The following is a 24,358-nucleotide window of genomic DNA, read 5'->3' as shown; positions in this document are numbered from 1 at the left end:
CATTTAGCATTGATCCTGTCATAATAATAAAGCATTCAAGAATCAATTTTTAGTAAAGGATAAAAAATGCCAATAAAAAAGTCTTGTATAAAATTTCCTTATGTTAAAAACTATTAAGAGCATACAGAATTGGAAATAAAATTGACAAAATCAGTCAAGTGGCTATTTTAACCTCTTTTGTTAAGGCAGTGTCTAATTCTGCCTTTGTGGCTAATCTGCTGTGATGATCTGTACACTTTGTGTCCGCTTCTGTGAAAGTGTAACTTTTTCCTTCTGCTTGTTTCCCTTCCCACAGCAGAAATACATTGCCTACGATAAAAACATAAAACTTCAAAATTGCAGCTTTAATAGGGTATTTACACTCTCAGGAAGTTTGGGTATACAGAATAAGGAAACGAAAAAAAATAATTATGTTTAAATAAGTGATCTGCATCAAGGATGGGCCAAAACTGCAATTGTTCTGTTTGGTCAAACACCTAGCATCTCATGTTAATGCTACATTGTGATGTCACAAACATTCCCAGTTCCATGATAGTTTTTGTAGGTTTCTAAGGTCTCTTACACAACCAGCAGTGTATTAATCTGTACTCTAGAGTATGCGTTTTTTCACCATCTAACTCATAAAAAAACATTTTTGTTCTTGGATACCCTTTCGAACACTAGTTTTGTACGTTAGCAGGGCATAAATTTGCAAATTTAATGCTGGAATCAGTTTGTGCAACTGCATCGCCGAGCATAAAAAAACAGCGATTCTCAATATTTCCAATAAATCATCTTTCAGTTAATTCCTGTGGATCCATGCCATGAAAAAAACATTGCTTATACTTTATAATAAACTGCTAATAATACCTTAATAATTTATCAATAACAAAATCATTTACTAAGCATAATTACCTCGAGGCAATACAGAATGGTGGCAAATATCATAGTCACTTGTGTTTAAAACCCAACGAGTGTAATTTCCAGCATAAAACCTGCAAAGATTTACACTGTTAGGTGAATACTTTATGTCAACTACAATATCTTATCACTAGTTAAAATGAACATAAATTTGACAATTTTTTTTATAAATTTGAAAATTGAAGCTAACTTGTGCAACATATGAGGCAGGCAATGGTGCTTGTGATCCGGCTTTTGGGGGAAACTGTGTAGCTCAGTTGGTAAATCACTTTCAATTTTTTTTTTTACTTGATATGGTCCTACTATAACAGTGTTTCTCAACCTTATAATTATCGCATACCACCTGGTAATTTTTATATCGCAGCATACTATCTAAATCCTGTTTGGCTGGTTAGATCCAAGAAATAAACTTAATGGTTAGATTGGCATGTCGAAAACACAAGTTTTGTCACAAACCAGGACTAATCAGTTGGGTCAGTTGAGTTACAATTTCGATTGTGACTACTGGTCTAGTGGATAAAAAATTAATAAAGATGGTAAAAAAGTATTTAAAACTGTTGAAGGCATCTATTCTTTGCCTCATAAGTTACATTACATGTCTTGCTTGAAACATGTTCTGCCTGCAAACAAACCTGACACATAGAAACATATTCAAGTTTTAAACTAGTTTATCGTTAGGATCTTACTAAAAACATATTGATGTCCTCTTGCTTACTTACCCTCCTCCCATCTGAATCTTATCCCAAGGCTCAGAGACATCATCCACAAAGTAACTGCCTTCACGAAACAGAAGTTTCAGCGAAGAATGAGTTTTTTGTCTGCGACAGCCAACAAACTGGTTTTTGTTTGTGATGTCACAGGGATTGGCTCTTGCAGAAGGAAGGATGTCTTGCTTGGTAAATCCATCTTTTGGAAAACCTTTAAAGTTGGGAACATGTGAGACCGTTGCAGGAAAATAGTATTGAAAACCACCAATATGATGTAACATATGTGTTTACATGTTGCAAGTCTGCTTAAAAATACAAATCTGGTTAACAATATACCAAAGAATCCCACGTTTTGCTTAAGTGAACGAGGATTTTATACCAAGCCTATCTTTTGTTAAGAAAAAAAAAACTGTATTGCACATTCTGGTTATTTGCATAGAAATGATAGAAGAGTCCAATTCTATACAATACAGTGAAGCATATTTGTCTGTACCTGTCAAACACCTTTTGCTCGCTTTATTATAGAGATGAAATGGGGTCACCCACATCCACAACATCTGGCTAGGTTTGTAGTCATAGCAACCCCGCGAAGCAGCAAAGAAGTACTTATCATCAATAAACATACACCTGAAAGCAAGGCATAGACATTTAATATAACATTTCACTGTCTCTTCACAAAAAAATTGGGCAACTATTGGACATTTCACATTTAAAGTATTTTGTATTCACTAATCCTGTTTGTGGTAAATGCATTTAGGTATTTAGAAAGTTAGTTAAAAAAATCCTTATTAATGGTGTCTGTTGGAGAACCAGGTGTTCCTTTTAAACAAATAATCGCGTCATTTTCTATGTACAATCCAAAACATTATCATATGTTTAAAAAATAAATCTTTTATGTGCAACAATTTTAAAACATAATTTAAATAGTAAAAAGTTGCCTCAAACGGACCGGCAACAATTCTGAAATAGTAGATTTCTGGTAAATTGTGGTTTGAATCTGGTAACGTTTTATAATCAATGGCTTGTGGTTAACTCTGCTGTGCATTTCTGATCTCACCTTTGGTCATAGGCCAGTAAGTCATCAAACTCCTTGGTATATCGATTGTGCATGTAATGCATGACATAAAACTCATGGCGCATTATTGGCAAGTACGCTGAACCCTTCTTGATATTTATTTCTCTTTGACTTTTAGTATTTACCGACCTTTCAAAGATAAAATGGCAAATTTATCCAACATAATTTTTTGACATTTTGTGATTGAAAAAGTTAACATATGTTACTGTGGCACAAATCGCTAGTTTGTATTGTATATGATAATAAATAAAATAACTATATTCACAAAACATGTATTTGTCTTATCGGTGCAAAATTTAAGCATTGAAATATTTCCTATACAATCAAATATCCATTTACACACAAATTTATAAAAGTTTTACTACCATAAAAATCGATTACTTTTTGCTATTTTGGGAAAAGCATGAAAATCCTGATTCAATAATTCAAAACCACTTTAAATCGACAAGCTTGTAAAAATGACCCACACATAACAAATTATTAAAGATCAACCTATATGCACGCCACAAGGGGTGTCTTGGTGTTGGCCTCTTTGGAACATGCTGAATCCCCAGCCAGTATAAAGTATTCAGGCCATGTTTTGCCTTGTCTGTTGTAACAACTAGATGCTTGAGAAAACCAAATTCTGTTTCATCTTGCAAATCAGCAAGGGTTGCACCCTGTAATAAAATACTATAATGTTTTATAAACAATCAACATACTGCTGTTACATGGTATTATAAAGCACTATGTAACGGGAGCTCACAAGAAAGAGAGTGGTGTGCATTGAGAAAACTTGACAGGGGGGTGATGTTGGTGAAAAAAGTCGAGAGCGTCATAATAAAAACGAGGTTGGGGTTCAACAAGAAAACATACAGAAAGAAACCCTGTCATAGAGGGATGGGCCAAGCCGCATCAGAATCCGAGTAGACCAAGCATCGCTGTTTTTTAATGATCGGTTTGACCCATCCCTACTGCCGTATAGTTTCAACACTGAAAAAAGGAACACACCACAAATCCCTATTTTAATATTTCACTTTGGCCTAATATACAGATGTTATTGATAAAAGCATTATCTGAGTTAATATTTGTGAAGTATACGTGTTAAACATTTTTCATTGTCGTAAGTCTGTCTAAAAACCTAAAATAACATTTACATCAGCCATTTTGTGTGAAACAAAACCATGTTTTAGGATATTTTTGGCAAAAAATCATATGTGACATTTGCAAGTAACTTACAATGGCTTGGCATCCTGCTTTGGCTTGATCATAAGGTAATTTAGTTGTGTTCACTTTATAGCACTGAGTTCGAAAACTTGTCCATCCAGGGTCACAAGCTACTGTACATTCATCTGCCTGTCCACTAACTTTCTTCCACTGACCAACTTCGTTGCACTGAAAATCGACTAAACAAAAATAGTTCTTTTAATCTAGTTTTCAACATGATTTCGGTGTATATTAAAAAAATAGGTATATATTTGGTCAAGTCGGGTGGCCTGTTTTTTGGGTTTGCCCAATTTTTCACTTCGTTTTGTAGCATAGCATTTTATTCCACACAGCATGAAACAATTGCACAAAATAAACGATTACTTACACTTGTTGTTTAATAACCAACAGATGATGTTTTGGTTAAGTAGATGAAAAAACATTATTTGGTACGATATCTTTTTATAGAGCTGAACAGAAAATGGTTGTACTGGGCATTTTACTCACTAGATATTTTTCCGGGTCCTGCCAAGTTTTGACCATCGCAAACATAAGAATTAATTTGCCCATACAGAATATTTGTAGATGATGACAAAGTTGCTCCAGGGACAGTTAAAGTAATGGTAGGACAAGACACCACTGCAACAAAATGTATTTTTTTTTGCAGGAAAGGGGACAAAACAACTTTTGGTGTGGAGTTAAGGACTTCCAGGAGGTACATAAATATACTTAGTTGAGAAGAGTTAAATTAAAATGATATAATTAGCAAGGTTGCATTTTGCAATATTGTGTCATAATCTTTTTGTATGCACATTATAAGCTTATGAAGCAACAGGGTCTTAAAAATAAAACTGCACTTATACAGAAATGGTCCTGAACCAAACGTGTTCAATACAGTCAATTTCAATTGCAAATAATTAAACTCAACAGAAGCTATCAGTACACCTAAACCAGTCACACTTACATTCCATCTAAATTAGAACTAAGGATACCAATAAAGCGGTGAAACTGATATTATGATCAATACATTGGATAATGAAAAACTGATTGCAGTGTACTGAAAGCACTAGTTGATTGTAATTATCTGAAACTGGTATCATCTGGACGATTTCTGTACATGCGATATAGCAGGGGTGGCCAACTTGTTGGTCGTTAAATCGACGAAAATTTTCTTAATTGCACACGATCGACTGATCAGTAATAATTTAGGCTACCACTTACACAAAGCAATAACGCAAATTTCTGCATGAGATTTGATTGACAATAACAACATATTTATAGCCATGAGTTTTATTGTCACCACCTAGTTCTTGCAACAATAAATCGTCGCATATATACATATTTTTCAAACTTTAAAATCTCCTCAATCAATTGCAACTGCTTCGTTAACGCAAACATTAAAGTTGTGACGACAAACATTGTAGTTATTACGACATAATTTGTTGGTAAAAGCACAATTGTTACGCAACGAACAGAGTGGCATTTACATAATTATTGTCTCATTGCATATTTGTGCGTTGTGTCAAAATGTCAGAAGTGCTGTTTTATATTATTTAATTTGTTTTTCAATTAATAAGCTTTTGATTAGTAGTGGAGAATTTAGTGTGATCGACCAGTCATAAGCAGGCGATCGACATGTTGGCCGCACTTGCGATATAGGTAGTATGCGAGCAATGTATGAATCATAAAAATGGTAGACAAATCAAAAAAGTTAGGGAATCACTTCTTTAAAATAAATACCAGCATTTACACCAATTACCTCTGCAGGAAGCAGGCTCTGGTTGCCACCTCGCATCAGCACATGTTGATTCATGTCTGAATTTGCCAGCAGAAACCCAGTATCCCCTATGGCACTGTGTAATAGCTTTACTACCACTTTCAAGTCCATATACTGCTGCTGCAAACTCATGGTGCACTGTCTCAGCATGAAAAAGACCTTCTGGGGCTTTAGGACAAGTCTTATCTGAAAATTATTCATAAGTAAACACTTTGATGTGATGCTTGTAACTAAGAAAACACATGTCCAATTTTGAAAACACATCGTTTGTAAACGGTTCCCTGAAGATACTTCCTCAGAATTTATTAATAGTTTCTCTTTTTCTGTATTTTTACTGGCACTTGTTCCTATCATGCAACTTATTTTTGTTCACAAATTTTTGAAATATCCTTTTAAATATTTTTATATGTACAATATGGAACAAACTGGGTTTGTCTTTTCAAACAACACCATGCCCTAAAAAACAGCAAATAAATGATATCATCGAAATGTGCATTTTTATTAGGGATGGGCTCAAACTGCAAATGTTCTCATGAGAATCTCATGTTAATGGGTGCATTGTGATGTCACAAACATTCCCCATTCCAGCTAAAACAGTGACTTTTGTTCTTGGATGCCCTTGCGAACACTAACTTCATATCTTATTTAATGTTAGGGCCAGTTTGTGCAACTGCTCGGCCGAGCACCAAGCATCAAAAAGTAGGAGTACTCAGGTTCTGGCTCAGCTCGGCCCATCCCTATTTTTTATTTACCACCTGTAGTTAGTAGAACAATTGTCTTACATTTACATAACTGGCAAAGCTTTTATGTCAAAAGCAAATGAAAGTGATATATTTTGAATTTGAGTAAGATGCACAGCAAGAAAACACTTACGGCACTTTGGAACTGGACAGGTTTCTTTAAGTGTGTTCACTTTCGTTAAATAACACCAAGGCCCAGCCGGAGATCTGATACAAAAAACAAGCACAATGACAAAAAAAGAAATTTTCTAATGTTTTGGAACTGAAAAAGTTGCTGAAAAGAATTTTATAAGCTTGTATACTGCCAAAAAAAGAAACATAAGGGCTTACCCTGTGGGATTTCGACAAAAATTGTGATCTGCCACGCCCTTTGAGATATGATCAGACCATGAAACACACACACCACCTTTTGTGATATTCCATGAGCCAACATAATCGACACCAATGCCACGATAACACTCTGGTTCTATTTCAACAACAAAAAGGTAATATAAATCAGGGGTGTGCAACCTGCGGCCCGCGAAGAAAAATTGTGCGGCCCGCGGAGAAATGCCAATTTTGAAAGTGAATTCAACTTGTTATCTACGCCTATGACATAACAACGCTCTATCAGAATAGCTTGTGTGAAGCGAACAAAGCAATTCACAAAGCATTCAATTGCTAAGCAGTGAGCATATCTGAATCTAGTATACTGACTCACTGCAAATTGTTTTTGTCTGTAATGGCAAACTCTGTAGCAAATTTGCAGAATGCAAAAAAGAGAAAGGTAGAGGAAGAGAAACGATGGACCTTTGAGTATTTCTTCATTGAAAATTCAGATAAAAGGCCTTTATGTCTTATTTGCAATCAAACTGTTAATGTTGCTAAAGAGTACAACGTTAAACGACACTACGAAACAAAGCATTCTGAAGGTGTTTATGGAAAGCTAGAAGGACAAAACAGAAAGATGAAAGCGAAGCAAATGCAGGAAGAATTAAAAAGCCAGCGTTCGATGATTCAAAAAATAAATAGCGATAACGAAAAAGCAATCCGATGTAGTTACTTGATTGCACAGAGAATAGTTCAAACTATGAAACCATATTCCGACGGTAATTTTGTGAAGCAGTGTCTTATCGATGTAGCAAAAGAAATGTGCCCTAAACTGAAGAGCGAGTTTGAGAAAATAAGTCTGTCACGGTGGACGATAGCGAGGCATGTCGATGATCTTGCTTTTGATATCAGTGAGACTCTTAGGAATAAAGTGAAGAACTTTATTTCGTGGAGTTTTGCTATCGATGAAAGTACAGACCAGAAGGATACTGCACAGTTGGCCATATTTGTAAAAGGAGTGGACAAAGAGTTAAACGAAACTGAAAAGCTTCTGTCGCTACAGTCAATAAAGGGCACGACTACTGGTGCTGATATCTTTACTGAAGTATTCGATGCTCTTGGCAAATTTGGACTTGACTTGTCCAACTTATGCGGAATCGCAACTGATGGTGCTCGATCCATGTCCGGAACTGGCATTGGATTTGTAGGTCTCTTAAAGTCTGCCTTGAGGGAGAGAAAAATTGATGACGATATTGCAATTTTTCATTGTACTATTCACCAGCAAAACCTGCGTGCAAAATCCTTAAAATTCAAACACGACTTGAGCCCGGTAATTAAGGCAGTAAATTTCATTCGAGCACGCGGGCTCAACCATCGTCAGTTTCAAAATTTTCTGGATGACCTCAACATGACACATCAAGATCTAGTGTACTTTTCTGAAGTCCGTTGGTTAAGCAAGGGCTGCATGTTGCGCCGATTTTACGAACTGCGGAAAGAAGTCGCGATTTTTTTGAAACTTAAAGGGCACCCAATAGATGAAATGGAAGACGAAAATTGGTTATGCGATCTAGGATTCTTAGTTGATATAACAACGCATCTAAATGAACTTAATACAAGACTCCAGCGAAAAAGCCAGTATGCAAATGAAATGCATGGTCACATAAATAGTTTCATGAACAAACTAGAAGGGTGGCTTAGCACATATTGCCCTTGCATATACACTATAACCTATTTTAAAACATAAATATATTTCCTATGCTTATTTTGTATTGGGTCCCATATTAGCCATCGTCTTTTATAACTTTAGTCGTTTCTGCAGGCAAAAACTCATGGGTCCCCACACATGCAAAGTTGAAAATAATGCAATTCAAGAGATAATCTTGAGAAAGTCGGGTGTTGTAAGGTAAAACACAGTGATCGGCACTGGGCTTAAATAATAATACTATGTAGAATACAAACTATAAAATTAGATTCACCCCAGATATTGTTTGAAGTATGTCCTATTTAACGTTTTAAAAAACTGACCCATTTTAGGGGGCTAGTAGGGCAACTAATTGGGTTCGACACACAAACTAAAAAATATATAAAAACCACAATGAATCAATCAATAGTACTGCAAAATTTCAGCCCAATCCGCTAATGTTTAAAATTTCGACCACTAGAGGTGTTTTGAGCAACAACCGTTAATGTTTCTGACGTCATAGGGCTGTTAACAAGCCCCTAACTGCCATGGTGACACCTATAAATGGCATACTATACAAGAAATCCAAATTTCAGTCAATTCTGACACTGTTTAAAAAATCACCCATTTTAGGGGGCTAACGGGGTAAATACTGGGGTTATCAACAAAAACAAAGTGGGATGCACATCTACATGAATATATCTACCATCTGTGTAAAATTCACTTCAGATATTGTTTAAAAAAATGTCCTATTTTGGGGGGCCAGGGGTAATGGTTTGGGCTACAGGGCAGAACACAAGAATCAACACCTATAAATGGCATCCTGTACAAGCTTTCCATATTTTATCCAATTCAGACATTGTTTAAAAAATTCCCCTTTTTTAGGGGGCTAACGGGTAAATGTTGGGGCTACAGGTTGGAAAACAACAATCAACACCTAACAATGGCACAATAAACAAACTGTACAAATGTCATCCCATTCGAACACTACTTAAACCATTCACCCTTTTTGGGGGGCTAGCGGGGTAAATAATTGGTCTCTACTCCAAAACTAAAAAAATATCAAATCACATTAACCCAATCCACAGTCCTGTAAATTTTTTTCCAAATCGGCAAATGTTTAAACATTTGGCCACTGGAGGGGCTTTTGAGCAACAACCGTTAATGCATCTGACGTCATAAGGCTGTTAACACCCCCTGACTGTCAACTGCAAAAACATCCACCAAGCAACCCACAAACACTAGGAATGTATACATGGACTTTATAACATCACACAAAACTAACATTTGTGGTGCGCACAAACCACATTTTACATTTTTGGGGCTAGCGGGGTAAATACTGGGGTTATCATGACAAACGAAGCAGATGGCACATCTACACAACTATATCTACCATCTGTGAAAGTTTCATCCAAATCCATCAAACATTTCAGGGCAAAAAGGGGTGGACAAACTTCAGGGAAGAAAAAAAGAAAAAAAAAGAAAAGAAATTGAGTAAAATCAAGATGCGTCCCCTTCAAGGAAGGGGACCCATAATTACGACTGTGGAAAGCTCACATACAGGCAGGAAATCTTTTCCACTTTCCAACTTTAAGAAACTGTGGAATGCATCCCGAGAAAAAAACTGAATTTGCAGACCAACTTGAAAAATTGTTGTGTGAATTTTTGAATCGTTTTAAGGACTTCAAATCTCATGAACATCTGTTCGATATATTCTCTTCGCCATTCAACACAGACGCACCAGTTGATATCCAACTTGAACTGATTGATCTCCAAGAGAATACTGATTTGAAAGCAAAGTACCTGGAAATGAATCTTGGCGATTTTTACCGAAAACATCTCAACCCAGACTTTCCACATTTAAACAAATTGATGGCTTCAAAAATGGCCCTTTTCAGCTCAACGTATTTGTGCGAACAATTTTTCTCGAAAATGGGCGTGATGAAATCCCCCTATCGATCGGCTTTGACAGACGAACACTTGGAAAACGGACTTCGAATTGCGAGCACATCCATTAAAACAAGTTTGGAAAAAGTCGTCGGGAAAAGAAGCCAGCTGCAAATTTCTCACTGAATTCGTGTAATGTGGGTGTGACAATAAATTTGAATAGCAGTTTTCTTCAGTAATTTATGCGTCTTAACTTGATGTTTTTGCAAAGAGATAACCCCTAATAATGCCATCAGATTAATAACGAAAAGAAACTAGATTAGTGCCTGCAACTGCTAGAAAGCCTAGGCTGTGTTAAACGGACATGCTGCCCACGGTTTCTTCCAGTTTTTCATTTCTGGCCCTCCTGTAATAAAGGTTGCACACCCCTGATATAAATCATTTCACAACACACAACTGGTTTTAAATGGCGACCTGCTTGACAGAAACAATGCATCTTGTCTTTTCCGCTTACTGCATGCCATTTCCCAGCCTTATCGACAGCTACTTTGACTGTTGGGCATTCCGGTAAATGGCAGGTTTCTGGCTGAAGAGCACCCTGTTTGAACAACAAAAGGCGCTCTTTGTCGTTAAAACTGTTAAGTTTAAATTAAAGAGTCGTTCTTTTATTTATGTTTGACTGAGTTATATGTATGACTGATTATGTCCATGTGTCAAGTGGCAATTTGCATGGCCTTGCACTCTTTCTGTTCAGTTGCAGTTGGTGTACAGTGGTAGTTGACTAGACGTTACTCTGAATGTGTTTATATGGCAGCTATTGTATGTGTGTTCTGCACTTACGATTATTAATCATCTGTGTATGATTCTATTTAAGGCAATAAAATCAGCTTACAAAAACATTTACCATCCAGTCTGCAAAACATGGCAGTTCCTCACAAGATCTCAGGCGTGCAGGATCAATATGTCCCGCATGCGCAAATGCACGACCCTTAAGTTTGCGTGTGAAAACCAATTTGAGCAGGCGCAAAGGAAGTGCTAGAGGTCAAGGCGGGACAATAAATGCTTTTGGTGCCAAGTTTCTGTGTGCAACCCCAAAAAATTAGAGTGCAAAAAATTGCTGCCATATTCTGCTGACTGGATTACCATTGTATAGCGTCATTTTCACTTACAGATGCATCTCTGACATAACACCATGGAAACTTGGAGTCATTTCCAGGATTTCTGCAGAAATTTTCTTCCAATTCTGGAAATATTGCCTTTCCATGGCTTGACCACGGATTACACCTTTGTGAACAATACATTTTTAGACATTTACTTATTTAGCAATTGAGTAGTCGCGCCCAAATGCAATTCCTAATCATTGCAAAACTTAAAGCTTAAGGTTTTTTGATACATTTTATGAACCACCTTTCCTAAAACTTAAGAATTGTTTATATTTTAATAGTCAACATCTTATAATTGTCTATATATTTCTAAGAAACATCGTTATTTGGTCTTAAACTGGGGTTTAGATCTCAAAAGATTCAATGTTTATAAATTGCAAAACGAAAATACTTGAAATTAGTTGCAAAAATATAAATAAGTTTCCTCCCAGATGCCTATAACACAACTGCATATATTCTTGCTTCAATCCAAACCTTTTAACAACATCGAAGCCACCAACTCTTTTAAGTGGAAAATAAACTTGATTTAACATACTAGAAATAAAACAAACAGCTTGATGGCACACTCGCTGGCAGCACAACACATTTCAGTTCAGTCCGGCTACATAAGATCAAAATGAAACAAACAAACAAACATACTCTTTGCCACTTATTGAGTGAGAAGCATTTCCCCTGTAGAAATATTTTGACTTGATGCTTGCAGCTACACAGGATGCTGCATTTTCAATACTGGTTGCAATTCCTAAACTGCAAAAAACACACACATGTGTAAATGACAAACAAGTTTGCAGTAAAGAAAACAAAGATGTTAATTTTTTTCCATAATCAATTACAATAAAAATAAAAGACAAACAGACACTAAACAGCACAATAATGTTATCTCTGTTTGGTAATTGAAGCCTCCTATTAAAATGTGCATTTCCATTTATTTTGCATTTTCAACACTGGTTACAATTACTAAACTGTAGAAACACACACTTGTAAATGAAAAATTACTGGAAAGAAAAAAAAACTACATTATTTTTTTTTATGATGATGATTAACATGAAAAATAAACACAAAAATGGCAAACAAGATTATTTTTTTTGCTTTAACAAAAGCCTTAGTGTACCTGTTTCTAGCATACCAATACCGAGTAGTGTCGTCACGAATTAGCACATTCTTGTAAACCGAGTTCATCGAAAAGATAAAATTGAGGTCTTCAATCAAATGTATACTGACAAAGGAGCAAAAGTGCAATATTAAAAGTAGAATCTTAGCATTAAACTGTGCAAGACAGCCTTACAAAGAATACAATTTCCGTGTTGTCAAAATTAATGTGGCATTTTTGTGGAAATAGGTTTTGTGTAAAAGTAAAAAATGGTTGCCACAACACAATGCTTTTATACCTTAGTGCAGTGTTTGTCAAACTGGGGGCACAACCCTACTCAGGATGATATCACTGTATCATAAAACTTTTCCCATTTTTGTTTGTCATAGTAACTTACCCAGCAGTTTAGTTTAGAATTGGCGCAACAGCATATGCTTAACAAGCGTTTTGTCCACCAGGTTGCATATTTAACAAATCTGTCATTCAACTGGTGTAATGCTAAACAAAATTCCAATTCGAATGTTTTAAATTGCAATGATGGCCAAAACCTAAGCCCGTTTTTCTGGGACATTTATGTCCAACTTCCCCACCAAATATCGGACATTAGTTACGAACTGTTATATTATAGCGCATGCAACTCCTCATGGAAAGCCTTTGTTCTCGTGTAATTATTTTTCATCATATCCCGCTGCTCTTGCACATTTTCGCTTGTATGCCCATAATATATTATTTATTGCTCTCAAGAAGCCCTACCGTTCTGGTGGTGAAAATGTCAGATAAAAAAGAAGTTTTTGAATCAACAACTAGTATTTTATCAGTTGAGCAACAGCATCAGTTTGAGCAACTGTGATTAAATACTTCTATAACGGTAGTTTTGGGCTTTTTGACATAAAAAAACACGTTTATAGTAAAGTTTATAGTCCTGAGAAATAACCACATTTTTAGGGGGTTTTCTGTACAACGTTTCAAAGGATTTTAATTGGGTTGTTCGACGGCGGGGTAAAACATAAAGTTAAAACATGATGCTACAAAGTTTAATATCCACATGCCTGAGTTTTTTGTTTTTAATTTTGCTAAGAAGTATCACTGTGTATTTTTAGGACTTACAAATGTTGTTAGTTTTTTGCCCAAATTTACCTGTAGTATATTTTTGGCGAAGGATGCCTGAAAAAGTGGCTATTTCTTGGAAATATCGCCCAGTGTTGCAATGGATTTGAAAAAGAACAGCCTCTGCCCACTATAATAGCACCAGCTCGATCTAAAAAAGAATAACACAGCAATAATTTTAAAAACACAAAATTTACATGAAAAAAATATGGCACAAATTTTTGTTTTCCTAGCAAAGGCTGTGTTTTCTGCACTAGAACAGAGATATCAAAAAAATTATTATTTAAACCAGTGATTTATATAAAGCGTAATCTTAAATAATGTTCTTAAGGGCTGAATGACCAAATGGGGTTTTCTTTTCCAATCTTATTTGTTACCAAAAGCAGTTTTACCAATTTTTTACCAAAGTTGGGTGTTTTGGGCCTAAATATCTAAAAAAAAATCCCTATTCGTTGGTGTATAGCGTGCTCAAAATAGTTAGTTAAGGTTTGAGCAAAATGGCTGATCGGGGTGGTACAACAGATTGTAAGAATAAATTTTCTGTGAATTAACCAGAGGTGTATTTTTAAATTAATTCATACATAAACAAACATTTCCAAGAATCCTTAAAAAGAGAATTAGCAACTTTCAAGATGATGTATTTCAAATTGGCGCAAAATATTAAGCAAAAAAATTATTATTAAATTTTGGCAACAATCTCAGTTTTCCAACAACTACACTTTATCAAAACAAACTATTTGTAAGCAGAGTTGCCACACCGACCTTAGTTCTAATGTCCGCCCTTGTTTCAAAGGCAAATGTCTTGGGAAAATACATTGTACTTATTTTAAAAAAATGTTCTTGTTTCGGTTCGAGTCCTTATTTTGTGTTAATTTCAACAATTACAAGTCATATCCCTGCTACCAGCAAAAGTAAAGATAGACCTGACTGGTAAAATTAGAAGTATATTCTACAAAAAAGAAGTTACTGAAACAGATTGGCATTTGTTGTGTTTTGTTCGTATAAAAAAAATCAGTTGTCCTTATTTTGGGCTCCATGTTGATGGCAACCCTGTTTTTAAGTATTAATAACCCTTTTTTATGCACTTACATGTGCCAAGTGTCAAACAGAACCTGGTGGCAGTATGCATAATAAATGTTGGATTTTCCCCAAACTGCCACACCTCATCCTCTGCAGAACCAAAAGGTTGGCATGTTTTACCAAACACATTTCCATTGCCACCAGTCTAAAAAAAATTGAAAAAAATATCATTTTTTGCTTGCAGAAAGTTTTTTCTTAAACTCTTTTGTTCCTTTATAGTAGCAATCCTAGGACATACTAAGCAAAACTTTAACAGCAAAACATTACCAGAGATTTATGACTATCACTCGAAAAAAAATTATTGATAACACTGGGCAACAAAAAAATATTTTTTTACTGGTGTCTGTAATGTTTTAATTGATTTTGACTAATTCTAGTGCCCTGATTTCAAAAATGAAATCGGTTTATCTATATCACATCTAGTTTTCCTGTTATGGTACATCCACATTTGAAAAACAATCTATATGTATACACTATAGTAAAACTGGTTTCGAGTATTTTATTTGGAATTAACGTTATTGCAAGAACAAAATTTCGAATTTAATTTTAAATGTAACAGGTGGACATTCCTAACAAACAAAATTCAACACAAAAAAAACAACAAAATGTTTCAAATTTGTAAGTTATCAGGTATAGCTATACCTAGGCCTACACATGTACTTTGGTAACTTTCGGAACAAGGTGGCAGCAATATCGTCCTGTTTAACTGACCAACAGCAGTTAGCCAGGACCACATTATTCCCTCTTCCCTGACACGTTTCGTTTCACTGATATCCTGTTGGGACCTTTCAGCTTAATTCTTATCATTTATATCCCCTACGTTTTAAGGGAAGTTTAGCTTTATACTCATTTTCGTACCGATTTTTTCAGACCGCCTAATAACTTAGTTATGTACTCTTTCTAATAATTTTAGTCCCTTTCTACTGTTTTTGTCCATTACTGCAATATTCCAGTCAACATTAGGTGAGTGGAGTCTATTGCTTGTCCTAAAGCCACATCGAAGTGTGCAAGATATGCACATTTGATACAGATCTTTTTTTTTTCTTTTTAGTTGTGTTGTATGGGTATTCACCAGTAATGTAGCATAAAACATCTTGGTAATTCATGCAACACCTTATAGATGACCTAGCCACTATTAATTTTGGTTTTACCACCTTGTTTTACTAGTCTGAAAATCACTCCATAAAACACTTATAGTTTAAAGTTACCGCTAGCCTGCACCAACCATTTTAGACAGAGCATAGGCATAGAATGCATATTCATGCTATGAAACTGACTGCACTGTAGGAAATGGATGTGTATAATGTAACAAAACTTTAACAAACACATAAAAGCATGATTTTAAAGTCATTGAATCAATATGGTCATAAATTTTGATTTTGTAAATAACTTAAAAAGTTGATCTGATTGAAGAAAACCGTAATGATTTTTGAAATCAGCACCCCAAGATTAGTCAATATCAGTTTTAACATTAAAGACACCAAAAATTGTGTTGGCCAGTGTAATTAATGATGTCTAATGAAATATGTAGGGGTTGATATAATCTTTAAAGCCATAGAAGTTCATTATTTAAATAAATAAATAAACATATAAAAAACATTTCTGTAAGAGCTGCAAAAAATATTTTGCATATTTTCCAAGTGTCATTGTCTTCAACAGAAATGAAAGTAAGTTCATGAGATTTTCTTACATGCAAACACAGTTTGCTAAACTTGTTTCGAATAGAAAACTGGCTGCCAATAGGCTTATAGTGTATTGGTGTTTTCACACTGCATGGTGTTCTGCTTTTTGATTCCCAAATCATCCACTTTGTTGTTTCACTTGACAGTTCACTGATCTGTGATAGAAGCATAACATCAGAAAAAAACATTGAGTGGTTTGCCATGTTTTGTCTAAAAGTTCAATAATGTAAGCCATGCAAAAAACAAGATAGAACAAAGCTTTAGATAAAATGTAATTGGGCGCAATTTGTCCAGTTGCTAGAAAATTGAAAATATATAAGATACTCATTATGATAGAAAATATTTTAGATACTCATAACCCTGCCTACACCTAGCAATGTATTCTTACTTCCTGTCTGTGTACTGCTACAAAAATGCCAGCATTGCTTGCTTTACCAGTTAAACTTTGACTGCTATGCTTGCTTTACCAATTAACATGAGATAATAGTCAACAAATAATGGCCAAGTGTTAAGAGCAACTGTCTTGTGTTCGCAAGTTTGCAGTTTCTAACCAGCATTTCATACCGAAGAAAGAAACAAGGGTTGCTTAGCACATAAGGCTATTGCACATACACTATAACCTATTTTTTAACAATATGTTTCCCACACTTAACCTATAATGGGCCCCACATTAGCCACAGTCTTGGTTGTTTCAGCGGACAGAATAATGCACTCCAAGAGAAAACCCCAAAAAAGTTAGGTGTTGTCATGTCAAACGCAGTCATCAGTACTGTGTCGTGCTTAAACAATCTTGTCATGTAAAGTACAAATTATCCTATTGTTTGTACTTTACATGACAAGATTGTTTAAGCATGACACAGTCGTATATCCCAGACATTGTTTGAAAAACTATCCCAGACATTGTTTGAATTTAATCCTATTCTATGCTCTATTTTAATGGAAAGATGAGGCTACAAGGTACAGGGTAAAACAACTATCAACACCTATAAATGGCAAAATCTACAAGCTATCTAAATTTCATTCAATTCGGACATTGTTTAAAAATTCACCCACTTTAGAGGGAAGTGGGTTACTGTTGGGGCTATAAGGTAAAACACAACAACTGAAACCTACAAATGGCATATACTACAAGTTATGCGAATTTCATCACAATGAATCATTGTTAAAACTATAAAAAAACCTTAAGTTTAAATTTGCATCTTCAAACGTCCTACTTAAACAAATGTTGTGCTCCATTGGATAAAAATTTGCACAAAACACTGACTAGGAAACTTACTATGACTGAACCACCAGATGTTGTCAAATAAAGTTTGTTGTTTTGGGCCGAATTTATCATCAAATTGTCTTGGCAACTTAATTTCATTGCTGGATCACTAACACACGTTCCCATCTCCAACACAGTTCCCGATTTCAATGTGGGAATTTTTAAACAAAGAGCTGCAAATAAAAAGTATTATGAAGCTCTCATGAAATTCAACGTTCAAAATAGGGAGGGATGGGCTAAGTCGAGCCAAAACCTGAGTACTCGGTACCGAGCATCGCTTTTTTATGCTCGGTCGAGCAGTTGCACAAACTGACCCGAGCATTACATTTGCATATTCATGCCCTGCTAACATACATAACTAGTGTTAGAAAGAGAGTCTATAAACAAAAACGAATGATTTTTCAAAAGTATTAGATAGTGGAAAAACACGCACTACATGGGCATGTACAGCTTAATACACTGCTGGTGACTTAAGAGACCTTGTAGAGCTATAACTAACGTAGAATGGGGAATTTTGAAAAAAGTATATTGGCACAACATACAAAACATATTTTATCTAGTTTTGCAGGATCACGTTGGCAATGATTCAAAATTAAGTTTATTAAGTCACAGATAAAATTTGCGCAAACAATGGCCATTTTGTTAATTGTTTAGTAAAATAATGGATCATTTTTTACGTCACAGTTGCACAATCCGACCTCACTTAAAATTTTGGAAAGGCTTTTTGGGATAGCCTAGCTGTCATGATCCCCCAATAAATCAAAACACGGACCGCTGTTTAAAAACTGCTGCTACATTTCAATGATTAAGTAATTACCACATAATTCATAGTGTATGTAGCCGTAATAAAAAGATCGTCGAGGTCCACATCCAACGCTTTAAAGGTCCGGATGTGGATTGCAGTCCACCATTTGAGTAGCCCTGCTATAAACTGTTGAAATTTTATCCAATTCATTGTTTAAGGACATTTTTTTAGATTCACCCATTTTAGGGGGCTAGTGGTGTTGTCCAAATTTCATTTAATTCCAACAGTGTTTAAAAAACTCACCCATTTTAGGGGGTTAGTGGGGCAAACTAATGGGGTTCTACACCCAAAAATATAAAATTACATTGACCCAATCAACAGTCATGTAAAATTTTAGCAAAATTGGCCAATGTTTAAATTTTTGACCACTAAAGGTGTTATTAGCAACACTTGCTTTTGACATCATAAGGCTGTTAACATCTCTCTAACTGGCATGTGCTAAAACGCCTCCCAAGTAATGCACAAACACAAGTGTTCTGTTACCGTTATTACACCACAGAAATCTTTGGTTTGTGGGGTGCAGCAACATATGAAACGTTTTATATTTTGGGGGCTAGAGGGGTGAACAATGGGGTATCAACTCAAACGAAGCAGATGGCACATCTGCATAACTATATCTACCATCTGTGAAAGTTTCATCCAAATCCACCAAAGATTACATGACAAAAGTGCATTGACAAACTTCGGCCAAAAAGAGAAAAAAAAAGAGTGAAATCAAGATGCATCCCTTTTAGGGAAGGGGACCCATAATGATACTTACAAGTCTGCATGTGAAAGAAAATATTCAGGTTGCCTCTGTATCTAACCCATTTTAAGCTGGGTGAGTAGTGACACGGCATAAGGATTGGAAACACATTAGAAGGGTTCATGCTAGCTGCCTGGTCGCTTCCATCACTTATATTTACTCCCAAGCATAAGTTGTCTGTTATGCTGTACAGATGGAAAGATTGGTCTGCAAACAAAAGTTAAATTTGAAGATTTCTGCTGTGCGAATAGTTTGCAGTTAGTAGGATATTAATTAGTAATACTTGTACTAATGAAATGTCTGGTCCGTTGAAGGCGTTATACTGAATTAAACAAAAAGAATCGCCAGATTGACAAATAATCAGTTAAGATGAACAAAAATTTATAACTGGTATCAGCCCTGATGCATTCATACAAACCAGTGATCCAGGCTTATTTATAAATAAATCATAGTACATCAGGCCCATTGAAGGTGTCATACCCAATTCAGATAGAAAAATCGCCAGATCGACCAGTAATCAGTAAGATAAACAAAAAATTATAACTGGTATCAGCCCTAATGCATTCATGCAAACCAGCAATCACGACACATGCATACATAAATCTTAATACAGTACTCTGTAATTACTATAAGGTTGAGAACCATTGATTTATTGGTGTTCAAGCTGCTTTGATTTATTGGTGTTCAAGCTGCAGATTTTAAGTGTTTTTAATCCTGGGGCAACAAGTTTTTTATTCCTGGGGCATTATTTGTTACTAGAACTATACCTTCTAAAACTTTTCTCAGTCCAGCCCAATCAACAAAGTGTCCACCAGCCTTTGTGACCGTCCATGCAGTTAAATCAACTGTTGTAACAACGACGCGCTTCTGATCTATCGACATATCCAAATGCACATCCTAACAAAACAACCAACTGTTTGTAGTCAACTGAATGAAGTTAAGAACACTGTACATGAATCTGTTCTTCTGTAAATATAATGAGGGAAATATTGACCCAAATAGATGTAAAGCGACATGCCGTATTATTCAAATGTTTCAAAAAATGCTTGTGCCATTATCAGTTACACCTTTTTATAACCATTTGAGTCAAAGATTTATAGAGCTCTTCTGGCAAATATTTTTTATTCCCACGCTTCGATGCCCTATTCAGCTCGCCATAATCAGGTTAAATAACACTGAATGCACATAATACAGTGCATGATAAACAAAGGAAAAAAGAAATAAATGCAAGCATGTCACATTGCAAGCAAACACTGCACAATAACGAATGATTGTGCCTCTTTGAAAGATGCACATTAAGTGTTATTTACCCTGATGAAGGCGACCTGTATAGGACAGTGAAACATCGGAATAAAACTACATTTGCCAGAAGAGCTCTATAAACTTGGTGCAAAAACAAGCATCACGTCATAAAGATAGATAGGCAGGTGCTCAGCAGTGCAGCGAAGTTGTAGCTTCAACTTTTGATTGTCAAAAATTTTGTATTAGTGAATGATTTTTATTTATTCACAACAAGATTAACTATCTACCTTAGGATTTAACACCTTTTCTTGAAAGGTTAGTTAAAAAACACTTTTGTACAGACAAAAGTAGTCATATATCCAATTTGGTAAGCTTTGAAGTTAACTAGAATATGCAAATAAGTATTTTTGACGAGTAACAGACTTGTTGTGCATAATTGCATTGCAGTAGCTGAAGACTAACCATTTCATGAACATTAAGGTAAAGCATATTTTTGGCCGCTAACCATCGCTGATTAATTCTATTGGCAACACAAGTCACAAACAAAGGAGTAGATTCTGGCCTTGTTGACTTAGCTTCTAAACAAAGCTGTAACGAAAAAACATATCAAAAAGACTGAAGGTAACCAGTGTATGTGACAAGTTTACATCGTCTCGTGCAAACATGATTTTGTTCCTGGTTGAATCCCAAACAAATTTCCTCCTGCTTGGCACAGATGTACTGCGCCGTGTTTTCTTGTGAGCTACACAACCTAAAAGTAGAAAGCAATATGATTGTTTAGTGCAGGGGCTGGCAACCTTTTAGGTGACACATGGAAATTTTTACTTTTTTATGTGTTAATGACCTTGCGTGCCAACATTTTTCTAAATAACAGTGGTTCATGTCAGCAGACATCAATAATAAAGAGAAAGCAGGGTGTTTTCATAAAGAGAAAGCAGGGTGCATTCACTGGCAGACAATTATGTGTTTGACGTCATAAACAAGGCTCTATAACCTAAGCATGTTGCAGTTTTAATGCACGTTTTGTGGTTATTCTGCCAATACACTTATTTAAATGCATGATTGTTCCTAATTTTCTTCAAATTTGACGACTTTTCATTTGATACCGCTTCAAACAACCTGAAACATCCACGGTGGCTGCCACCGTGCTTCACAAAACCAAGGTGGCGGTGCCATCCCGTTACCGCCTACTTGGCGCCTATGGATAGACCGAATATTATCAACCTATCGGCATATTACAAATTATTGGTACATGGATTTTGTTAGTTGTATTTTTACATGGTTATGGTCGTTTTTATTTATTTTTATGTATATCACAGCCAGAACTTGCAAAAGTTGAAGTTATTTGCTTTGAATAAGTATAAATGTATGTCGGCCTATTTTCCTAACCAATAATCGGTATTGGCCTTAAAAAACTTATCAATCTATATCTATGTGATAGCATGGACCCTTGTTATATCCCAAGCTGTTAGTTGTCGTTAAAGCACCAATATTCGCCAAAGACTAGTTGGGCACCAAGAAATATATAATGCAAGATTCAACAACCACAAAGTTAAAACTAAAAGAAATAAAAAAATGTCTTCCATTGATATATTATTCATGAAATAGCCTCACAAGTCGGATACTTTTCTTCAATTGCATCATTTTTACAAACCCAATTTTCCAAGCTTTTTATGCTGTTTGCCACAATATTTTTGAGTAATTACAGTTTAGGATTTGGTACGCAGTTAAACAGAATATACAATTAAACAGTATTTTCTGTGTTGTACAAATATGTGCTGCTATAAATAACAAACATTAAACTTTCGGTACCAACCTGTCCTTGTGGCGATTTGAGATTTAACACCTACTGGACCAGTGACCTGGAGATAAGCAACTCCCTTGACCTTCAAGATCACATCTTGACATTCATGTTCAAATTGAAATTCTGACATGACTGATAACTGAAAATATCATTGCACTGGTGATGAACAGAATACATCCACAAGTCCACATAGACTGTAAATGTCTGGCTCTTTTTTTATCTAAATTATGGCTGCATCTGACTGATGTCTACTAATTACTCTAGCTACATACTTGAATTGAATAAACCTTACTTCAAGGCATATCTATTTTTTCTACTTTTAGGCCCAGGTTAAAATCACACTGGCCATTGTTTAAGGCTGGCTACTCAACCAAAGCCAAAATAATAGAAGTTTAAAAAAATAACATAATTGGCCAAATTGTTCGATTCCGAATGTGTCAATAATTTTGGCCAATCAAATTAGCGTTAAAGCTCCCCAGTTTGTAAAAATCAGACAATTTATGTTTTTCCGTATAGCCACTGCGCTATTTTGAACACAAAATGGTGTCAGTTAGGCAAATAGAGGCTCTGTGGCATAACAATGGGTCACTACTTGTGTTTTATGTAGACTTTGTTCTAAACAGCTAAACCAGTGGAAATGCTTCCACATGAATGTCTCTGGTTAAAAGGCTGGTTCTGGTGGACCCAAATTAATATAATAAAGTCATGCCTTTCCAACACATATTTGTGAGCCTCGCATCTATTACTAAATATCTTTAACTGCTCACTAAAAACATCAGCACTAAACTGCATAAAACTGGGATGTTTTTTTGTAAAAGACAAATTATCGGGTTAGCCTGTCGCAGTTTAATCAAGCTGACAACAATTACGAAGTTTGTGTAAAATAAACAGTTTGTTACTTTTTCTGTTGTTGTGGTTTCCAGGCAGTGAGGTATTTCACAATAATCTTTTTCTTTGTCTGGATCAGTTGTGTAACACCACGGACCAATTGAATCCAGATTTGGGTTTCTAAACAAAACTTTGTACACTATATAACTGCAATTCCCTATTGTTATTTTATTCCTTTTGTGTATTTACATCCCGATATTTCAATTCTTGTTTACATGTGAGGACACCATAAGAGCGGCGAAATTGATTTTATTTTTATTAAATTGCATAACAAAAAGCAGATTGAAGTAGGATTGACTAAAGCAGGGTTCCCGCGTAATTTTTGTTTATAAATTCCATGACTTTTCCAACACTTTTCAAGAAAAAAAAACGAATTTTCATAACCTTAATCGAAAAAAATCGAGCAATTCCCATAATGAAACTAGTAAAGAGGCTTTGGTATATGTAGCCAATTTTCCATACTTGCAACGAATATACAAACGTTACATAATTTGAAATTCCTATCTCTATCTGGCATTTTCAGGCGCCAAATTCCATACTTTTTCAAGGACTTTTGCAAAAGTTGGCTTTTTTCAAAACTTTTCCAGGCCTTAAAAATACAAATTCAAATTCCATAACCTTTCCAGGTTTTCCATACCCGCGGGAACCCTGCTAAAGTAGTACAAAAAATTTGTCATTAAAGAGGTTTCAAAATTACAACAATTTAAAACTTTTCAAAATAAATTAAACTTTACACAGTCTGGTGCTTTGACTACATACCGAAACACACTCTTGTGCCTGAAGTATGAAAAAAGCCTTAACAGCTCGAATACGAACCCCAAAAGTCGAAACCTACCTGCAACGGTTGTGGGCGTCACCATCAACTGGATGATAGTTTACAGTGTGTGGTATATTAATATCCCATCTTTGACATGTTATACCAGTTGATGTTTCTGCAACCTTTAAAAAGCAAACAGTTGTTAATGAATTCCAAAAAGGTTATGAGACAAGCGCTTTTGTGTACTATTATATCGTTTCAAGGACAGTATATAATAATACACTTCATTGCATAAAAAATTTCTAAATTTTGAAACAAAGCAGTGTCTCTTTCTGTAAATTGCTATTGATTTTTTTGTACAGCTTATTAAAATAAATATGTCCAATATTGTGTACTACACTCAAGGTTGCAGAGTGTCAAAATCGTGGGCAGGTTTAGGAAAAGACAAACTCCATAAAGTTACAGAAAAT

General features: G+C 35.4%; 1 protein-coding gene across 1 annotated transcript in view; it reads right to left on the bottom strand.

Annotated features, from left to right (window-relative positions):
* Positions 1 to 24,358, bottom strand: part of LOC145212961 (uncharacterized) — an 85,704-nt gene that overhangs the window by 45,612 nt on the left and 15,734 nt on the right. Inside the window, exons 13-38 of the mRNA XM_080081208.1 lie at positions 23,967 to 24,070; positions 23,011 to 23,251; positions 22,256 to 22,388; positions 21,087 to 21,190; positions 20,902 to 21,027; positions 19,965 to 20,094; positions 19,213 to 19,404; positions 17,660 to 17,820; positions 16,392 to 16,538; positions 14,711 to 14,846; positions 13,652 to 13,772; positions 12,536 to 12,640; positions 12,064 to 12,171; positions 11,431 to 11,545; positions 10,736 to 10,859; positions 6,715 to 6,850; positions 6,518 to 6,591; positions 5,627 to 5,830; positions 4,375 to 4,506; positions 3,901 to 4,067; positions 3,175 to 3,341; positions 2,665 to 2,811; positions 2,101 to 2,234; positions 1,620 to 1,818; positions 895 to 974; positions 173 to 309 (exon numbers count right to left, since the gene is read on the bottom strand). Coding sequence (XP_079937334.1) covers positions 173 to 309; positions 895 to 974; positions 1,620 to 1,818; positions 2,101 to 2,234; positions 2,665 to 2,811; positions 3,175 to 3,341; positions 3,901 to 4,067; positions 4,375 to 4,506; positions 5,627 to 5,830; positions 6,518 to 6,591; positions 6,715 to 6,850; positions 10,736 to 10,859; positions 11,431 to 11,545; positions 12,064 to 12,171; positions 12,536 to 12,640; positions 13,652 to 13,772; positions 14,711 to 14,846; positions 16,392 to 16,538; positions 17,660 to 17,820; positions 19,213 to 19,404; positions 19,965 to 20,094; positions 20,902 to 21,027; positions 21,087 to 21,190; positions 22,256 to 22,388; positions 23,011 to 23,251; positions 23,967 to 24,070 — 3,624 coding nt within the window. The remainder of the gene's footprint in view (positions 1 to 172; positions 310 to 894; positions 975 to 1,619; positions 1,819 to 2,100; positions 2,235 to 2,664; positions 2,812 to 3,174; positions 3,342 to 3,900; positions 4,068 to 4,374; positions 4,507 to 5,626; positions 5,831 to 6,517; positions 6,592 to 6,714; positions 6,851 to 10,735; positions 10,860 to 11,430; positions 11,546 to 12,063; positions 12,172 to 12,535; positions 12,641 to 13,651; positions 13,773 to 14,710; positions 14,847 to 16,391; positions 16,539 to 17,659; positions 17,821 to 19,212; positions 19,405 to 19,964; positions 20,095 to 20,901; positions 21,028 to 21,086; positions 21,191 to 22,255; positions 22,389 to 23,010; positions 23,252 to 23,966; positions 24,071 to 24,358) is intronic.

The sequence above is a fragment of the Phallusia mammillata genome, chromosome 2 (assembly GCF_965637545.1).
Source record: "Phallusia mammillata chromosome 2, kaPhaMamm4.hap1.1, whole genome shotgun sequence".
Lineage (NCBI taxonomy): Eukaryota > Metazoa > Chordata > Ascidiacea > Phlebobranchia > Ascidiidae > Phallusia > Phallusia mammillata.
The sequence above is the reverse complement of the archived record's forward strand: the minus strand, read 5'-3'. Positions and strand labels throughout refer to the sequence as shown.